The 19,933-nt window shown below is 45.7% G+C and overlaps 1 protein-coding gene across 2 annotated transcripts in view; it reads left to right on the forward strand.

Annotated features, from left to right (window-relative positions):
* LOC311529646 (arf-GAP with SH3 domain, ANK repeat and PH domain-containing protein 1-like) overlaps positions 1-19,933 on the forward strand; it is a gene marked incomplete at its 5' end in the record, with an annotated part of 119,014 nt that overhangs the window by 79,755 nt on the left and 19,326 nt on the right. For both annotated transcript variants that reach the window (XM_084645775.1, XM_084645776.1), the window contains 2 exons: positions 11,829-11,914; positions 13,769-13,884. In XM_084645775.1, the coding sequence (XP_084501901.1) occupies positions 11,829-11,914; positions 13,769-13,884 (202 nt within the window). The remainder of the gene's footprint in view (positions 1-11,828; positions 11,915-13,768; positions 13,885-19,933) is intronic.

The raw sequence follows: 19,933 nt of genomic DNA on the forward strand, positions 1-19,933 counted from the left end.
TGTGTGAAGAAATACTTCCCTTTCTTCGTTTTGTTTTGTTCGTTTTAAACCTGCTGCCTATTCATTTCATTCCGTGACCCCAGTTCTTTTGTTATGAGAAGGAGTAAATAATAGTTCCTTATTTACTTTCTCCACACCAGTCATGATTTTATAGACCTCTATCATATCCCCCTTAGTCATCTCTTTAACAAGATGAAAAGTCCCAATCTTATTAATGTCTCCTCACATGGAAGCTGTTCCATACCCCTAATCATTTTTGTTGCCCTTTTTTTGAACCTTTTCCAATTCCAGTATATCTTTTTTGAGATAAGGTGACCACATCTGTATGCAGTATTCAAGATGTGGGTGTACCATGGATTTATATAGAGGCAATATGATATTTTCTGTCTTATTATCTGTCCCTTTCTTAATGATTCTCAACATTCTGTTCACTTTTTTGACTGCCGCTGCACATTGAGTGGATGTTTTCAGAGAACTATCCACAATGACTCCAAGATCTCTTTCTTGAGTGGCTAATTTAGACCCCATCATTTTGTATGAATAGTTAGGATTATGTTTTCCAAAGTGTATTACTTTGCATTTATCAGCATTGAATTTCATCTGCCCTTTTGTTGCCCAGTCACCCAGTTTTGTGAGATCCCTTTGTAGCTCTTCGCAATCAGCTTTGGACTTAACTATTTTGAGTAGTTTTGTATCATCTGCAAATTTTGCCACCTGTTTACCCCTTTTTCCAGATCATGTATGAATATGTTGAACGGCACTGGTCCCAGTACAGACCCCTGGGGGACACCAAACTGATTCTCCCCAAAAATATACAGTGGAATTTAGTGGTTGACTACTTTGAGCTTGTAATGGATGGTGCTCACTGGTGGAGTCATCTAATCGTTAGGGCACTATGTCTCTACTCACTTCACCTCCAATGTTTCACCTGGGCACTGTTGCTCCATAGCAGTTTGTCTTTTGCTGGTTGTTGACTTGATCCTCTGGTCAGGTCACCAGTTAGCTTTATCCCTCTCCAGGGTAACAGAATTCCAAGAAAGATACTGGGTCCTACGCAGGGCTGGATTATCCAATAGGCAGACTAAGCACGTGCTTAGGGCACCAGCAAAGCAGGGGGCACCAGAAAAAATTGGAAGAACAAATTAAAGGGGAGCGTGAATACTGGCAACATGTCTTGCAGCGTGTTGTAGCTGCTGTTCAAACATTAGCTGAACATGGTCTGCCTTTCCGGGGATCAAATGACACATTTGGATCATTGCAGAATGGAAATTTCTTGGGATTGTTGGAGTTTGTGGCTCAGTTTGACCCATTTTTAGCAGGCCATATCTCAAAATATGGAAATGCAGGCAAAGGTAACCCATCATACTTATCCAACACAATATGTGATGAACTCATTGGTCTAATGAGTGACAAAGTTCGTTCAGCTATTGTGGATGAAATAAGTACTGCTGGGTACTTCAGTTTATCTGTCAACTCTACACCTGAACTTTCACACATTGATCAACTGAGTATTGTACTAAGATATGTGTCTCCCACAGATGGAAAACCAGTTGAACGATTTATAACATTCCTCAATTTGAAAAGCCACACTAGTGAAGAAATGGCAAATCAAGTACTGCATTATCTGTGCCAAGTTTGCAAAATAGATTTCTCAAAGTGCAGAGGTCAATCTTATGACAACACTGCCAACATGTAGGGATAAAGAGAGACAGGTTAAAAGTCAAGTAGAGTTGCACCTTGCAAAAGGAATTAAATCCAATAGTAAAAGGTTCTATAGCCATATAAATAAGAAGAAAACAAAGAAAGAAAAAGTGGGACCGCTAAACACTGAGGATGGAGTGGAGGTTAAGGATAATTTAGGCATGGCCCAATACCTAAACAAATACTTTGCCTCAGTCTTTAATAAGGCTAATGAGGATCTTAGGGATAATGGTAGCATGACAAATGGGAATGAGGATATGGAGGTAGATATTACCATATCTGAGGTAGAAGCGAAACTCGAACTTAATGGGACTAAATTGGGGGGCCCAGATAATCTTCATCCAAGAATATTAAAGGAATTGGCACATGAAATTTCAAGCCCATTAGCAAGAATTGTGAATGAATCTGTAAACTCAGGGGTTGTACATGATTGGAGAATTGCTAACATAGTTCCTATTTTTAAGAAAGGGAAAAAAAAATACGATCTGGGTAACTACAGGCCTGTTAGTTTGACATCTGTAGTATACAAGGTCTTGGAAAAAATTTTGAAGGAGAAAGTAGTTAAGGACATTGAGGTCAATGGTAAATGGGACAAAATACAACATGGTTTTACAAAAGGTAGATCATGCCAAACCAACCTGATCTCCTTCTTTGAGAAAGTAACAGATTTTTTAGACAAAGGAAACGCAGTGGATCTAATTTACCTAGATTTCAGTAAGGCATTTGATAGGGTGCCACATGGGGAATTATTAGTTAAATTGGAAAAGATGGGGATCAATATGAAAATTGAAAGGTGGATAAGGAATTGGTTAAAAGGGAGACTACAGCAGGTCATACTGAAAGGTGAACTGTCAGGCTGGAGGGAGGTCACCAGTGGAGTTCCTCAGGGATCGGTTTTGGGACCAATCTTATTTAATCTTTTTATTACTGACCTCAGCACAAAAAGTGGGAGTGCGCTAATAAAGTTTGCGGATGATACAAAGCTGGGAGGTATTGCCAATTTAGAGAGAGACTGGGATATCATACAGGAAGATCTGGATGGCCTTGTAAACTGGAGTAATAGTAATAGGATGAAATTTAATAGTGAGAAGTGTAAGGTGGGATTAATAATAAGAATTATAGTTATAAACTGGGGACGCATCAATTTGAAGTAACGGAGGAGGAGAAGGACCTTGGAGTATTGGTTGATCGCAGGATGACTATGAGCCAATGTGATATGGCAGTGAAAAAAGCTAATGTGGTCTTGGGATGCATTAGGCGAGGTATTTCCAGTAGAGATAAGGAGATGTTAGTACCGTTATACAAGGCACTGGTGAGACCTCACCTGGAATACTGTGTGCAGTACTGGTCTCTCATGTTTAAGAAGGATGAATTCAAACTGGAACAGGTTCAGAGAAGGGCTATTAGGATGATCTGAGGAATGGAAAACCTGTCTTATGAAAGGAGACTCAAGGAGCTTGGCTTGTTTAGCCTAACCAAAAGAAGGTTGAGGGGAGATATGACTGCTCTCTATAAATATATAAGAGGGATAAATACCGGAGAGGGAGAGGAATTATTTAAGCTCAGTACCAATGTGGACACAAGAACAAATGGATATAAACTGGTCATCGGAAAGTTTAGACTTGAAATTGTATGAAGGTTTCTAACCATCAGAGGAGTGAAGTTCTGGAATAGCCTTCCAAGGGAAGCAGTGGGGGCAAAAGACCTATCTGGCTTTAAGATTAAACTCGATAAGTTTATGGAGGAGATGGTATGATGGGATAACATGATTTTGGCAATTAATTGATCTTTAAATATTCATGGTAAATAGGCCCAATGGCCTGTGATGGGATGTTAGATGGGGTGGGATCTGAGTTCCTACAGAGAATTCTTTCCTGGGTATCTGGCTGGTGAATCTTGCCCATATGCTCAGGGTTCATCTGATCGCCATATTTGGGGTTGGGAAGGAATTTTCCTCCAGGGCAGATTGGAAGAGTCCCTGGAGCTTTTTCGCCTTCCTCTGTAGCATGGGGCACGGGTCACTTGGTGGAGGATTCTCTGCTCCTTGAAGTCTTTAAACCATGATTTGAGGACTTCAATAGCTCAGACATAGGTGACAGGTTTATTCCTGGAATGGGTGGGTGAGATTCTGTGGCCTGCATTGTGCAGAAGGTCAGATTAGATGATCATAATGGTCCCTTCTGACCTTAATATCTATGAATCTATGAATCTATCAATGCAGAAGAAGCTTTTAGAACAGAACAAATATGTCATATTCATACCACGTGCTGCACACTCTCTCAATCTTGTTGGCCGCAGTGCTGTTGATTGTTGGCAGTAAGTTTTTTCTCAACAGTACAGTTATTTTATACATTTTTCTCTGCCTCAACACACCAATGGGCAGTTCTGAAAACACATTTGGGCAATGATCGTGTGTTGAAATCTCTTTCTAATACTCGCTGGGAGGCATATGCAGTGGCAACAAGTGCAATTCTGGAGTCCTACTCAAAGATTGTGGATGCATTAGAAAGTATAGCTGAAGACCAATCACAAAAGGGAGAAACTATACGAGAGGCAGAAAACATTGCAAACAAGATGCAAGAACTAGAGTTTGTGTTCATGTTGACCATGTGGAATGAAATTTTACAATACTTTTACCACACAAGTCAAGCTCTCCAAGAAAAAGAATTGGATTTGAAAACTTGTGCAGACCTCTGTCAATCATTAGCAGACCACTTACACACTTTGAGGAATTATTTCTAAAGATCTGAAGACATATCAAAAGATATCTTGCCTGATACTAACTACAAAGAAGCCCAGTCCTGCAAGTGAATCAGGAAAAAACATGAAAATGATAGCAGTGCAACAGAAACAGCATTGAATCCTAGAGACAAATTTTGCGTATCTACTTACTACACTATAATTGATACACTTGAAGCTCGTATGAAGAGGAGAGGTGAAGTGTACAAAGAAGTATAAAGTAGATTTTCTTATCTAAACGATATGGACTTATCTGATGAACAGTATTCACAAGGTTCCCAAAAGCTAGTTGACTTGAACATGAATCTCTGTGGAGAAGTATGGCAGTTCTACTGTTATATGCGCGCAAAGCGTAATGAAACAGGAAAAATGAAATTCTGTCACATTGATCGTCATGACACAATATTGAAAGAGGGAATACAATGTGTATTTCCAAATGTAGAGATCGCACAACATATTTTTCTAACATTGATGATTACTAACTGCTCCGCAGAACGCTCTTTTTCTCAGCTGAAAAGAATAAAAAACCCTCAGAGAACAATGTGTCAGGACAGACTTGATTCACTTTCCCTATTGTGTATGGAAGCAGACGTGCTTCGTCGAGTCAGCTTCGATTAACTTATCTAGAATTTTGCAATGAGAAAATCTAGCTATTTTAAAGTCTAGCAGCTATTTTAATTTCAGCATACATGTAAGTTTTGTGTCATTTCAAAAAATAGAATTTTATTTTACGGTATAGTATTGTTTTTATTTTGAATTACATATGGGGGGGCATCATAATCTTTTCAGTGCTTAGGGCCTCTAAAGGTCTTAATCCGGCCCTGGTCCCACACCCTCATGACTGGGGTAGGACTTCATCCATTTATGGACTCCTCCAGGTGTCCAGTCCCAACCACTAAGTTTTCAAAGTCTTTACCCTCCCCTGGCTTCCTCAAGGGGCAGTCTGGAAGTGAGGGGCCTTGTGCTCTCTGTTAGAAGGGTGGTTGGTAGGAGAGCCCCGGCCTTCCCACTCCACTGGGCTCTGGCCCAGGACCCTGTAAGAGGCAACAATGTCCAGCACCTGGGAGTGCCTTGAGGCTGCGTCCCTGGGTCACTTCCTACTACCCTTGCCCCTGCCCAAGTCTCACAGTGTGACACAAAGCAGTAAAGAAAAGGAGAGTGACTGACCACCAGGCTCTGTCTACCAGGGACAGGGTTCTGCAGCACCCTTCTCCAGGCACTCTCTCCTTGCCCTATCAGGCCTCTTCTGAGCTGTCTGGCTCCCTTTCAAGCTCCACCTTCAGCTGGCACATGCTCTGTAGGTGCAGCGGGGTGGGGTCACCTGGGCCCAGAGCTGCTCTCTAACCATCTCAGTCCCAGTGTGGGATTTATACATCCCATCACAGAGCTATTTATTAAGAGCTGGCCTAGTCTGATGACAATATGTGAAGAAAATCATGACAAAACAGATTGAACTATCACAGCCAAAGTAGCCACCATTGGACTAAAGAGAAACATAAAAGATGCTGGATATACTGAAACCGGTTTCCATGGCCTTGGACAAATCACAGAAAAATTGCTGTTGCATTGCTGATGTTAACATTTGGAAAGAAATTCAAGAGGCATTAAAGAAAGAAGTGTAGGCAGTAAGGAAGCAGATGGATCAAGCACTTACTCCACCTCACTTTCTTGCTAATATCCTCAACCCAAAGTACAAGGGTAGATGTCTAACTGCTGAAGAAGATGCTGCTATGATATGGGCATGTAATAATCATCCCTTAATCATGCCAACCATAATGAATTTCAGGGCTGGAGGTGAATCGTTCACACAGGACATGTTTGCTGATGATGTTTTAAAGAAAGTTATACCACTGAACTGGCGGCAGTCATTAACTAAGCACCTGGAACCAGAGTTTGTTGAAATGCTAAACCAGCTTTTGACAGCAGTAGCCTCTTCTGCAGGGACAGAGAGAATATTTTCTTCATTTGGACTAATTCATTCCAAGTTAGGAAAACAATTGGGAGTTGAAAAAGCAGGAAAACTTGTTTCTCTTCCAATCTATGAATAAAAACGAGAAGGGAAGGACAGCCTAAGTCACTTAGGAGACTGTTGTCTCATTTTCAGGAGACTTAGGTGAGTAGGGACTTAAGCTCCAGTCACTTTCAGATAGGTATATTTGACATTTTTTCCAGGCTGACCTGAAATAATCTATTTCATTCACTGACTACAGCAAATCCCTCTGTTCCTGTAATAAATTGTTTGTGGTAAATATAAAACCCATTTTGGTAAGAGAAGTTATGTATCCAAAATATTTAAGGTTGTTTTGTTTAATAAAAATAAAATATATATGGTGGTGTGTAATTAAATTCCTGTTACCATCCTACTGTAGCTTGATACAAGTCATGAGCAAAAAGTTAATTATCTAGTAAATAATCAATATATCATTCACCATTTTCTAACATACTAAAATGTACAATTAATAAGAGTGTGAAAATATTAAGCTACATAATTGATTAAATAAGTGTATATAGTTATAATATACCCTCCAAGGCAGCAAAAAGATGTACCAAATCTAGTGTAAAAGCTCTACTTAGTTGTAAATCAACGTTTTAATAGTTATTTTAACCAATGAGAATGCACCCTTCTTTAGAAAATAATAAGTACAAATGGAAAAGTCGATTAAAATTGATTATTTAAATTGAGGTTTTCCCACTTAGTGATTTAAATCACCTTGATTTATATCAACCCACCCTGTGTCCAGGTCATGGTCAAAGCAGCTGCTACTGTGTTGAAGATCTTGCTCTTTGTAAAACTGTCCAGCTGTCTCAGTATCTCAGTTTCAGCGAGATCCTGATTTCAGCAAAGCATCCATTCCTTTGTCCGTGATCTTCTCCAGCGCAACACCAGTACCCCTGGACAAGCACTGCCCACTCCCCATACACCATGGTAGCCCCCAATTTCAGACACAGGGAAGGTTCCTGGGGGCATCTGATAAAACACAGTATTGTAATCCTTTCTCACACTTTTCAGAAAGACTTCACCACACTGCATCAGAGAACGGAGGTTGCCCATTTAAATCACGCTTTCCATCAGCTAGGCACAGTGCATACAGATTTAATTATGGTAAATAACACTAATACATTCTCTTATTTTTGTTAATTAGCAAACTAGTCACATCCAAAGAGAGACACCACATTCGCCCTACATGCACCTTGCTTGCTTTCTATATGCCATAGCTTTTAAGCTAGAGAGGCTTGAACTATCATAAAATTCAATCTTTTTGAGTAGAACTTTTTAAGGCCAATTTTTAACTGATTAAAACTCGGAAATTAACAGATTTATTGAAATCCTCAGAAAGTTCACACATTACTCAAATTACAGTTGGGACAGATACATTAGGTTTTCAAACCAAAGTCTGAAAGGTGCTTTAAGTGAAATAATAGAACACAACCTTAACTCAGAAGTCACTGCCACTGCTCTATAAAGAGTATGGTTACCTCAGGACAGGGATACCTGTAGCGTGCACCTGTAGAGAGAAATGAGAGAAGGAACTCAGCCTAACAAAATGATGAAATGAGTGACTTCAGCTGGGCAAATGGCACATCAGTTGCTTCTCGGAACAGCCAGCTCTAGCGCACACAAGACAAGAGGCTGTTCTCAACTTCCTAAGTAAGGCGTGGTCTGCACTGCACAGCTAGCTGATTTATATCGACCAAATTATGTCAGTGTCTTCACGATAGCCTTGTCCCACTGGTGGAAGTGCCCTACTACGCTGAAATAATAACTACTTCCACGAGAGGCGTAGGGCTTATGTCGGTGTAGGTAGGGCTACTGTTTATGTAGACACGACCTTACTTAAAACGGCTGGTAGCTCTCTTAGCTGAGAAATTGACAAGAAAGCCAGGCAGCTAGAACCCAGTTGCTCCCCGCCCCTGGAGGGCTGGGTGGCTGGACCCCGTTCCTGGCTGGCAGCTAGGGCAAAAACCCTGGGCAGCTGGACCCCACTCCGGGCAGGGAACGGGGAGGTGAGAAGCCCCGGGCGGCTTGCCCACTGCTCCTAGTGGGCAACAGGGAGCCAAGGGGAGCCGCCCGCAGGGAGGCCAGGAGCCTGTGGGGCAGCTGGGCTTCCGGTAGAGATGCAAGACCAGGCTCTCAGGTCCACATACTGCCCCTCTGAGGTCGGTGGAAGCACTGCTGATGAGGATGCGCATCACCGACTCAAGGAGGTAGTGTGGACTAATTACTGCGGTGGCGGTAAGTCAACCTAATATAGGTCAACTAGGAGTTAAATCAAGAAGTAAGAATAGCTGAGCCGCGAAGGGTGTGTCCACTGTGCAATTAAAAACCCACCGCTTGCCTGCGTCACTTGACTCAGGCTCACTTCACTCAGGCTAAGGGGCTGGTCAGTTGCAGTGTAGATGTTCACACTTGGCCTGGAGTCCAGGCAGTAGGACCCTGCAAGGTGAAAGGGTCTCAGACTTCAGGCTGCTGCTCAAACCCAGAAATCTACATTGCAATTAACCAGCCCTGCGAGCCCAAGTCAGCTGGCACAGGCCAGCTGCAGGTGTCTAACTGCAGTGTGGACATACCCTTAGTGGCATGCTGCCAAGAGGAGGAAAGATTCCAGTAATGAGCATGGTGACACTAAACTTCAAGAAAAGGAGGAAACAAGTAAAAAACATTAAAGTAAGAAATGAGGAAATTAAAACCCTTGAACTCAGCATGGAGACTGTTTAAGCAACCCTAACAGTCCCCAAAACATATGTACCCCTCAGTCGGAAAGGGCAGCAGAAAGACAGGAAGTAAACCTGCCTGGCTAAATGGGAGGTTCAAGGGCTATCAGGTATCCTTCCAAAACTGGAAAGCCAATGCTAGTGAAGCCTGTAAAAGAACATAGAGACTATGTCAGGCAATATGTCTGAAGGAAATCAGGAGGCATAAGAGGGAATCCAAAGAGAAAACAGCAAAAGGCATAAAAACAAATCACAAGACATGTTTGAAGTGCATCAAAAGCAGGACACCTGTTCTGTGAGAGAACTAGGGAGTCTGGTGGGCTGCTGCAGGATAAAGGGAACAATTAAGAAGGATGAGGAAGTGATTTTTGTAATAAAGATGAGGCACTGCCCGAAATTGTGGTGTCAAAACAGGAAGTACTAGAGCAAACTGATCATTGAAAGATTGCGTCTCCAGGATCAGATGGTACACATCTAAAAGGAATCCAGTAGTCCCTTTGGATAGGGCGCTGGATATGAACTCAGGAGAGTAGGGCAGTTCTGCTGTTGACTTGAGGCATAACCTTAGACAAGACTGTGCCTCAGTTTCTTCATCTGAAAAATGGGGTATTTAATATAAAGCTTCTTGAGATATACAGTTGAAAAGTGCAATATGCGGGATAGGTATTGTTTATTATTGAGAAATGAAAGGGCTGAGCTGCTTATACAATATGTAGTCACTTGTTAAAATCAGCTACAGTACTGGTCAGCTGGTGGGTAGCAAGTGTAAAAACAATGCCCGGGGTGATGTGGGGAATTACAGATCACTGAGTCTTCAGCACTAGGAAAATTCACTGAAGTAATCATTAGAAGTATACACCACCATGATGAACTGGATATAAGGGAGAAACCAGCATGGCTTCTGCAAAGGAAAATCACACCTTGCTGATACATTGCAATGTTTTGTACATGTCAGTACAAATGGGTGAAGAGGGACCAGTTGGTTTAGCTCAGGTGTCTCTGAAACAATGAGATCCTAATTCTGATTGGGGCTTCTGGGTGCTCCACTAATACTGCGTGATTATAGTGTGGTGACCCGGCCAGGCAGGCAAGGCAAATTGGGAGGAGAGGCAGCGGCAAACCAAGACAAATGGGTCATTTGAAATTTTTAGGACTTTGTAAGGGAAAACCCCAGAGGTTAACAAGTTGGTACCAGGAGCTTAAATCATGTAGAACATTGCCAAAGAGTTACTATTCATAGTTACATTATAGGTTACCAACTTGTTAATCTCTGGGGCTTGTACACGCTGGGCAGTTAGTACCAAATGGATTGTTATTAAGAAGAACAAAGAGATTCCTTAACAATAGATTGTGTCACTTCACAGAAGAGTCATCTTTTCTTCTCCTTGGCTGCAAGTCCAGCTCCACTCTTGCTGGCCTGTTCATTGCTTCTCTTTGGCTTGAAGGGCTCCTGAGGTTTGCTGTTCCTCTGGCTGTATGTCTTTTCACAGAATTTATCTACAAGTGGGGTTTCTTCACCTAGTGGCCCCTCATTTGTGCATCAGGCCCCTTTGAACTGTATCCCATCACTAGACGGTCACAGTCACTCTCTCTGCTCACATGCTTTAGGTCCTTTGTGGGCGGCCTTCTCATTTACCATTTTCAGGCTCTGTTTTCGTCTAACTCAGCTTTTTGATCAAGTCCCTTTTTCACCAGTTCTGTTTCCTTTCAGTTTTTTCCCTTGATGCTCTGTCTCTGGTAAGTCTGTAGATATCATTTCCCTCTACTTCCCTTCTCTATTAGTGCCTGTTCCCGCCTGCCAAGTGTGGTTATTTTTCTGCTTCTCCTGACCTGAAACCTTTGCTGTTTTCCTTCTTTCTTCCTTCTCACTTCCCAGTCCCCTACTTTTATTCTCCTGTTCTTCTTTTATTTTATCACCTCCCCTCCTACCCAGGCTCCGGTTCACCCACTACCTCAGCATCTCGATTCTTCTCCTTCTCTAACAGCTTTTCCCAACTGCCCCTCTGGGCGGATTCAGAGCCACTTCCCCAGTTCAAGCTGCCCTCCCTTGGCCGCCCTCTCCCCAGGACAGGATCGTGTTCTGCTGCATCGCAGCTGGAGCAGGGGCCAGTGCCAGGGGGAGGGTTACTGTACTACTACTATTGTAATAATGATAATTTGATAGGTCTGCCGGTGATAGCAGGGATGGACCCATTGTCCCAGGAGGTCCCTTCCGGGTCTGTGTCCTAGTAAGGAAAATGTCACCATTGTCTCTTACAGTTTGGTGATTGAACAATGGGGCCCTGATCTAAGCACTTCTGCAGTCCTGCTGCTCTTAATTACTGATGACTTTATCTGCAGTTATATTACATAAAGAGTGGGGATATGAACCCTCCCCTCCCCCACTTCAGGGCATGAGCAAGCTTCTAACTGATGGGTGTGAGGAAGACACTTCCCCTATGAATGGGTTATTCCAAATTTGTCCACTCTGGGGTTTCTTGTGCCTTCCTCAGAAGCAGCTGGTACTGGCCACAGTCAGAGACAGGGTATGGGGCTAGACAGGCCCCATCCCTGATCCATGGTGGCAATTCTTCAAGTCCTGGAAGTTAAGGAGGGGTAGAACATGCTTGTTTTGCATGGAAATACTGAGAAACTCGGAAGCATCCAATCACTTGCTGTTTGTTTCCCATTTACAGGAACCTGGGGAAACTGTTCTCCACCTGGCAGTCTTGTTAGCTGACCGAACCTCTCTACACATTGTAGATTTTCTGGTGCAGAACAGGTAAGCTGACTGCAGGCACTAGCAGGGGTAGGACTGTCTGCTCAGGCTAAGGTACATAATGTCATCAGCGGAGTTAGTGCTGGTGGAAGGCGCTGGATAGCCTTGTAGACTAAGTGCCTCTGAATATCCCCTGAAGTACCACCAGGGGGCAGCACCAGGGCATTTCCCTGTGGAAGTGCCTCGGTTTTGACTTGGAGAAACCATCTTTAGGGTTAGAGGGGAATTCATGGCCATGGCCCTTCCCTGGGCTCTCTGCTGAGGGGAGCAATGAGTGCCAATGGGGACGGAGATTTTCCGACTAGGACATGTGTCCCCCTGGGTGGTTCAGCCCATGCCCCTGCTCCCGCCCCGCCACTGAACAACTCTCCAATGAGCACGCCCACCCTGACTGCAGTCCACTGGTGACAGGCTCTACATCCCATTAGCGACTACTCCGGGCCAGCCAGGCTCAAAGATGGGCTTCCCAAGGGCTGGCTCTTGCTTTTCTGAGTGAGTCTGGTTCTTCCTAAACAGGAGGAGGTACATTTTTTTCCTTCTGCATTCAAGCCCAGTGCGCCATTGATTGGGGTGGAACCAGCGTTAAAGTCTGTCTCCCTAAGGGCCGCCACACAGTGTCTGGGTACCTCCCAAGTGTTTATGGATTTATCTTCCCAGCACCCTTGTGAGCTTAGGCTCCGTTATCATCATCTGAGAGGGCCACTTATGGATCTGGGGCAAAAATTGGGGATTGGCCCTGCTTTGAGCAGGGGGTTGGACTAGATGACCTCCTGAGGTCCCTTCTAACCCTGATATTCTATGATTCTGTGATCTCCCGTTTACAAAAGGGAGAATGGAGACTCAGCGGGAGAAAGTGACTTGTGCAAGGTCACAAAAGAAGGTTCTTGGAGCTGGGAATGGAATTCAGCTGTCCTGGGTTCCAGTCCATACAAAACCATCCTTCGTCTAGACGATCCTTCTAAACCCTTATCTTCTGCATCACCTCCTGTACTGTGAACTCCTCTCTTTATCTCTCTCCCCCACTTCCCCCGTGACCATATATGGTTGTAAAACTTGAAAGCTGATAAAAGCGTATGCTCATTCCATACGAAATTCCATGCTGACATCACTCAGTGATGCATAGCTGCGTCCTCACGGATGTGCAGTCCTGTGTGATCTGGTGTGCAAGTGCAGGATTGTGTTCTGACTTCGGCTGCTGCTGCAGTAGAGTGGGTATTGTACCAGCCTCACAGCGCTGCCCATTGCCGGGGACCGTGCACACAGCTGCCAAGGTTGGGGAAATTCCATGGGTAGAGTATTCAGTGAGAAGATTTGCATATTTTCACATAATTTGCATACAATCCTAATTATTTTAATAAACCCTGTGTGATTTATTACTGGAGGTAGCGTCTGGCAGCTGGGGATGAGACAGCCTCTCCTGACCCCTTTCAGACCCTGGCTTAATCTGGGCCTCAGTCAGTCCCTTCCATTCAGCGTGTGCCCCCCCCACTCTCACCCCCACAACGAGCTGTCCCCACCTGCCTGAAGCCATGTGCCACAACAGCCTCTTGTGGCCACGGGATGAACTGCAGTTGCTGCCCGCAGCTCGCGCGAGGTCCCATGCACGAGGTCCCAGGTGAGCTGTCAGCAGGCATGGCAGGGCTGCCCAGTGCACAAGAGCTGCACAATATGCCAGACATTTGACAGCCCTACGTTCACATGCTTTGGCTAAAAGCCTGAATGCTGGGCAGTATCCGTTCTGGTCTTCATTCCTGTGAGCTAGGGAGAAGGGTTTGGGGTTGAACATCATGCAGTTATTGTTATAGATGAGAACTGCTCTTTCTCAAGCATACTGATACTGACTGTCCTTTGCCCCAGTGGGAGCCTTGTGAAGCAGACAGTGAAGGGAAACACACCGCTTCATTACTGCTGCCTCCACAATAAACCCGAGTGCCTCAAGCTCTTTGTGAGAGCCAAAGCCAGCATTGCCATCAGTAAGTGACTGCACGGGCTCGGTTCTCCAAACAGGGAAGAAGATGTCGGGGTTGGATTCCTTATTTTTTACTGTCTCACTCGCAGGGCCTGTGTCTGCTCTCTGCACCTTGCATGTTTTACTGGGAACAGAACAGGAGCCCTTTGCACCAGGCCAAATGCAACAGAAGTATGCAGAACCAAGTGGCTTTTATACACAGAATGTGTAGCATTGTAAATCCACAGGACAATGTGTCTCAGGAGCAGCGCTGAGGTGCCCCGATAGGGTCGGCAGTACATGGTGTGTAACAGGGATTATGGCTTAGCTCTGGTTAGAGAAGTCACGTGCTGATCCTTGATGACTCAGTGCATGGTAAGAATTCTGATTCCTTCAGGAGGTACCTGGACAGGAGAGGCTGTGTCTGTGAATGTGACAGCCATGAGCTTTATACAGGAGTGACTATTCCAGGCCACAGGAAGGCAGATATTGCTGACCCATTGGCTCAGAGTTACTTGTATTTTACTGACCGATTGTTTTGAAGCAGCTCTGAGCACGTTTGAGGTATCACTAATGCCTATTAAGCAGATGTAGAGAATCCCAAAACAAAAACCTTGTTACAGTTAAGGTTAAGTGCAAGTCAAGAGCCATCTTACAATAAACCCATCTTAAACCCCTCAGACATTAACAGTTTGGACAACAACCTATACTCGAGCATCTGCAGACACACACACACTTACCATTAAAGACAAAAATGCTCAATGACCACCGCCCAAACAACCTTAACTCTGCCCCTGCATTTGTGTTAATATGTTAGGCCCTGACCTGACCTCTGCTAGAGACAACAGCAGTCTTTGCTTTTACTTTATTGGGAGCTCCCTTGATCCCTTGTGCTCCTGTTACCTAACCTTATATGTGTCCATCCTCTAGTGTGTAATTCTGTGTCTGATTTGTGATGATGCGCACAGTTCCTGTGTTAATATAATCAGTGTGGATCTTTCTCAGCTGGTGTAGCATTTCTGGTTAGTTCATACAGTAGCTTTGTCTCTAACAATGTGTCTTTAATTGGGGATGCATGGTATTAGTAGTAGGAAAAAATCACTCTTTGGATGGGTTTGCATGCTATGGTGATGGGCCCTGTAACAAACTTTAGACCCATATTGTGATGGGGTGTATAGACCCCATGCAGACAGGGAAGGGCTAGCCCCACCCCTTTGGCCCTGTGAATTATGTATGATAGGGAGGAGGCCTTTAAAAGGGAGGACGGGTGGGAGAGGAGCAGGATTGCCCTAAGCTGCAGACTGCAGGAGTGATTCCTAGCCAGGAGACCTTCACCCTGAACAACAGATTCCCAGCGTAAGATGGACAGGCTGAGCCTGACTCAGAGGCCTGGCCAGACCAATTTCCCCAAAACCCAGTACGTTGGTGCACAGTAGACTTGCTGCACCCCTCCCCTTTTGCTAGGGCCACTGGGAGGGAGTATCCCTGAATGCCTTGGGGTTTGTGACTTTCATTTTTGATCCCCGCCTCTGGAGAGACTTAAAAGGGCCCACAAAGGGCAGAGCCTCCCCCCCTCAAATAGTAAGGAAGTAGGACCTGGGCTGGGACCCCCCAGTGCAGATAACTGGGCATTGTCAGGTTCCTGCCCTCCCCCGCCTCCCAAGGGAGGAACCACCAATGACTCTGTTACACACATGAATTCAGGGATTCCTGAATTAATAAAGTGCCTTTAGTTTTGTAGAGTGGATTTTACAAAAGGCCTGATTGATGACAAGTGGTACCAGATGTGATAAACACAGGCGTATCTTGAGACTAGTCTTGCAATTTTATAAATGTTATCTCTATCGCTGTAAGCCAGGCAGTGTATGCTGGCTGGTGAAGAGCTCCAATCACTGCAGGAGCTACAATCAGTGAGGATAATTACTGCAGCCCTGGGACAGGTAGACAACTCCAGAGAAGTACCACCCCCAGGGGAAATTGCACAGACTAATTCAGACCGTTCAAGAAGCCCAGGAGACAAAAAAGAGCTTGTAAAGGCCCAGCCTGAACTGCCTGAGGTCCTGCTTTAGATCCAACAAATTGACATGGTCCTTTGACCAAGGGGGAAAACCCGACCCAAAGGGTTGAAGGACTGTGACCTACCAGATCCCCCATGTGAATGATAGGTGACCTCTGATAAGCTAGCATGTGTTTAGACCTTTCTCTGTTGTATGATATATTTTCTCTGTAATACTTTTCTCCTAAAATCAATGTTCTATGCTCTGTGAAATCTGTCTGGTACCAGGTAACCCACGAACCTTGGAGGATCAAAGTAAAATGCATGTGCTGAGCGAGGTCAGATCTACTGGAATAATCACCATGAATTGCAGGGGGACTGCAGCCTAAACCCCCAGACTCAAGAGAGAGGGGAGATGGCTGGAGGCCTGAGGTCTAAAGGGGTGCCCTTTAGCAGACTATGGAGGGGGTCGGAGGTGCAGTTACCCTGAAACAGTGACACAAGCTTTCTATGAATAAGAGTAATCTCTCCATGCTTTTAGGTGCAGTTCTGAGAGAGAGCTCTGTGATGAATGGATCATGATGGGGGGAGGGATAGCTCAGTGGTTTGAGCACTGGCCTGCTAAACCCAGGGTTGTGAGTTCAATCCTTGAGGGGGCCATTTAGGGATCTGGGGCAAAAATTGGGGATTGGTCCTGCTTTGAGCAGGGGGTTGGACTAGATGACCTCCTGAGGTCCCTTCCAACCCTGATATTCTATGATCATTTCATTCATGGAGTGTGCTTTCTCCTCAGGGCAGAGTTAAAGTTGCTCCCAAACAGTTAAAGTTGTTTGGGTGTTGGGCATTGAGAAAGTTGCTCTGATGCCTAATTTGTTTAAGTATCAATTTCTATATATACCTGTTAATGTTGAGTGGGGTTGCTTTTATGTGTCCAGTGTGGTCTCTTCTCTGGACTATCATGTGCTACTTTAACTGCAAATTGACAAAGTCTTTGGGTTGGAATCCCTGTTTTGGTAAGTCTCAGCTGGAATCCAAGGCCAGACTGCTCCCTGGAGAGCTCTGTGCACATCACTGTAATATTAGTTAATGCTTTCTTAGCCAGATGTGCAGAGGTTTCCTCAGAGCAGCTATGGGTGTTTAACCATCTCAATGGTTCACAGCCCTTCCGCTAGGCCAGCTCCCAGTCACCAGCCAGTCATCCTCACTCAGCCAGATCTCACTGTCTTCTTCCAATTCCCAGTCAATCAGTCCTTCCTTTCTAGCTGCAGCTCTGCTCACTAGCCCCATCCCCAGGCCTGTTCCATGGACCAGAATCACCTCAGCTCCCCCGGCCAGCCTGGTTTGCAAGCACCAGACCTCAGGCAGTGCTGGCTCCTCGTCTCCAGTCCTGCAGCCAGCTCCTCCCTTTGGCTCCTGCTGCACCACCATGCACTCTCCTCTTTCCACTGAGGTCTGTAGAAGGGGAGCCCCATGCAGCTGGACCTATATAAAGTCTGCCAGAGCAGGGCTCCCGTCCATTAGACCCTGGGCTGCACATCAGAGCCTCCCCGTTTCTGTCTCTTTCCAGCCCCCTCCAGGGCCCCACCAGTTGTTTCCTCCCTACAACCTCTCAGCTCTGCCTGCTCCCTCCAGTGGTGCTTCCAGTCCTCCCCATGAAGGGGACCATTGACTTGGAGAGAGCTATGAGAGTTTACCCCAGCTGATGGTCTGCCCCAGGACATTTGTTCAACATCTTCCTTAATGATCTGGATGATGGGATGGATTGCATCCTCGGCAAGTTCGCAGATGACACTAAGATGGGGGGAGAGGTAGATATGCTGGAGGGTGGGGATAGAGTCCAGAGTGACCTAGACAAATTGGAGGATTGGGCTAAAAGAAATCTGATGAGGTTCAACAAGGACAATGCAGAGTCCTGCACTTAGGACGGAAGAATCCCATGCACTGCTACAGGCTGGGGACCGACTGGCTACGTGGCAGTTCTGCAGAAAAGGACCTGGGGATTACAGTGGACAAGAAGTTGGATATAAGTCAATAGTGTGCCCTTTTTGCCAAGAAGGCCAACGGCATATTGGGCTGCATTAGTAGGAGCATTGCCAACAGATCGAGGGAAGTGATTATTCCCCTCTATTCGGCACTGATGAGGCCACATCTGGAGTATTGCGTTCAGTTTTGGGCCCCCTGCTACAGAAAGGATGTGGACAAATTGGAGTTGAGCAGAGGGCAACAAAAATTATTAGAGGTCTTGGGCACATGACTTATGAGGAGAGACTGAGGGAACTGGGCTTATTTAGTCTGCAGAAAAGAAGAGTGAGGTGGGATTTGATAGCAGCCTTCAACTACCTGAAGGGGGGTTCCAAAGAGGATGAAGTTAGGCTGTTCTCAGAGGTGGCAGATCACAGAACAAGTTGCAGTGGGCGAGGTATAGGTTGGATATTAGGAAAAACTTTTGCACTAGGAGGGTGGTGAAGCACTGGAATGGGTTATCTAGGGAGGTGGTGGAATCTCCACCCTTAGAGGTTTTTAAGGTCAGGCTTGACAAAGCCCTGGCTGGGATGATTTAGTTGGGGTTGGTCCTGCTTTGAGCAGGGGGTTGGACTAGATGACCTCCTGAGGTCTCTTCCAACCCTAATCTTCTATGATCCTATGATTAATTGCTTAGCAGTGAGAAAGGTAATTGAATCGGATGAAGATTAATCCTCAGGGCCTAGGTTCATAAAAGTCATTAGGGTCCCAAGGCCCAGTTTTAGGCTCCACTGAGATCCACAGAACTCCAGCTGAGCCTTGAAGGCTCCTGAACTCACTCGGTGCCTACATTTTTGCAGTAGAAAGTTCCCATGGTGCCTAAGTTACTGCCTCTGGGCATGTGCGCTCTGCTGCCCTCTCGGCACCCAGACGTCTAACCCCCAGACCATGCACAAGGCAGGGAAAGAGGCATTCAGCCATCTAAGTCATGGGTGGGACCCCAGCCAGTAGCTGGGCTCAGAGGCCGCCTACAGTCTCAGGCCCCTCAGGCAAGTTCACACAAAACAGTGTGGTGGGAGGAGGAGGACCAGGCCCTCCCTCATAACTATTAGCCCAGTGGTTAGGGTACTCACTGGAATGTGGGAGACCGTGGGTTCAAGTCCCCCCTCTGCCTCAGGGGGAGAAGGGGTTTGAACAGGGAGCTGCCACGCTCAAGTACAGCTCAAACCACTGCGCTGTGGGATATTGTGATGGGTGGGGCTTCCTCAGTCTCTTCTGTTGAAGTTCTTCCACTGTAGATAAATAAGTAAATAGTCATTGAAGCAGGGGGCCTGGACGCTGGGTCTCCCACCTCCTGGATGAGTGCTCTGCCTACCAGGCTACAGAGTCATTCTCATGCTTGTGCTCTCTCACTTTCCCTCCCGCATTCGCTTCTTGCAAACTGGCATAGGCGCCTAATTCCAAAGAGGGTTTCTGGCTGAGAATCACGAGCAGAGAAAGGCACCTACTTCTGAGAGAGAGCTGGGCTTAGTGCACACCCCTCTGGTTGGCATCTCCAAGGCGGCTAGCGTGCTGGCTTTTGTGATTTGCATTCAAAGGTGCATCTCTCGCCCCACTCTTAAGCGCCTACCTCAGGCTTTGGGAGTCACAGGTTGTTCCCAGGATTTTCTAGGTGTCCAAGAGTTCAGCGTTGCAACGCTCAGTGTCCCCACCCTATGTCCTTTCGTGCATTCAGGCCTGAGTGGCTGAGGGAGCTCAACTCCGTTCTGACTAGGATTGCTAACTTTTGTTTCCAAGCTAAAGACAGGTCAGACTGGGGAGAGAGGTGGGTGTTACTCTTCTGGGCTCTGCCTGCAAAATAAGCTCCACCCTGGTGCATTGCCAGCACAAGACACCACGCACAGTAGATTATGTTGATGTTCAGAATATGATCATGTGCTGACTGGGCTCCTTGAGTTTGGTTCTGCCTCAGCAAGGCCTGAACAAGCCTCTGGGCTCTGCTGGGCTCAGCGCCTTTTAGACTGGGGAAGAAATGAATGGTGGCATCTACCCAGTGCCACCCACCTGCAGCACCAACATGAGCCGTTACTCCATAAGCGGCAGGTGTGTGGCCTTC

This window comes from Lepidochelys olivacea (assembly GCF_965140295.1).
Source record: "Lepidochelys olivacea isolate rLepOli2 genome assembly, chromosome: 13".
Classification (NCBI taxonomy): Eukaryota; Metazoa; Chordata; order Testudines; family Cheloniidae; genus Lepidochelys; species Lepidochelys olivacea.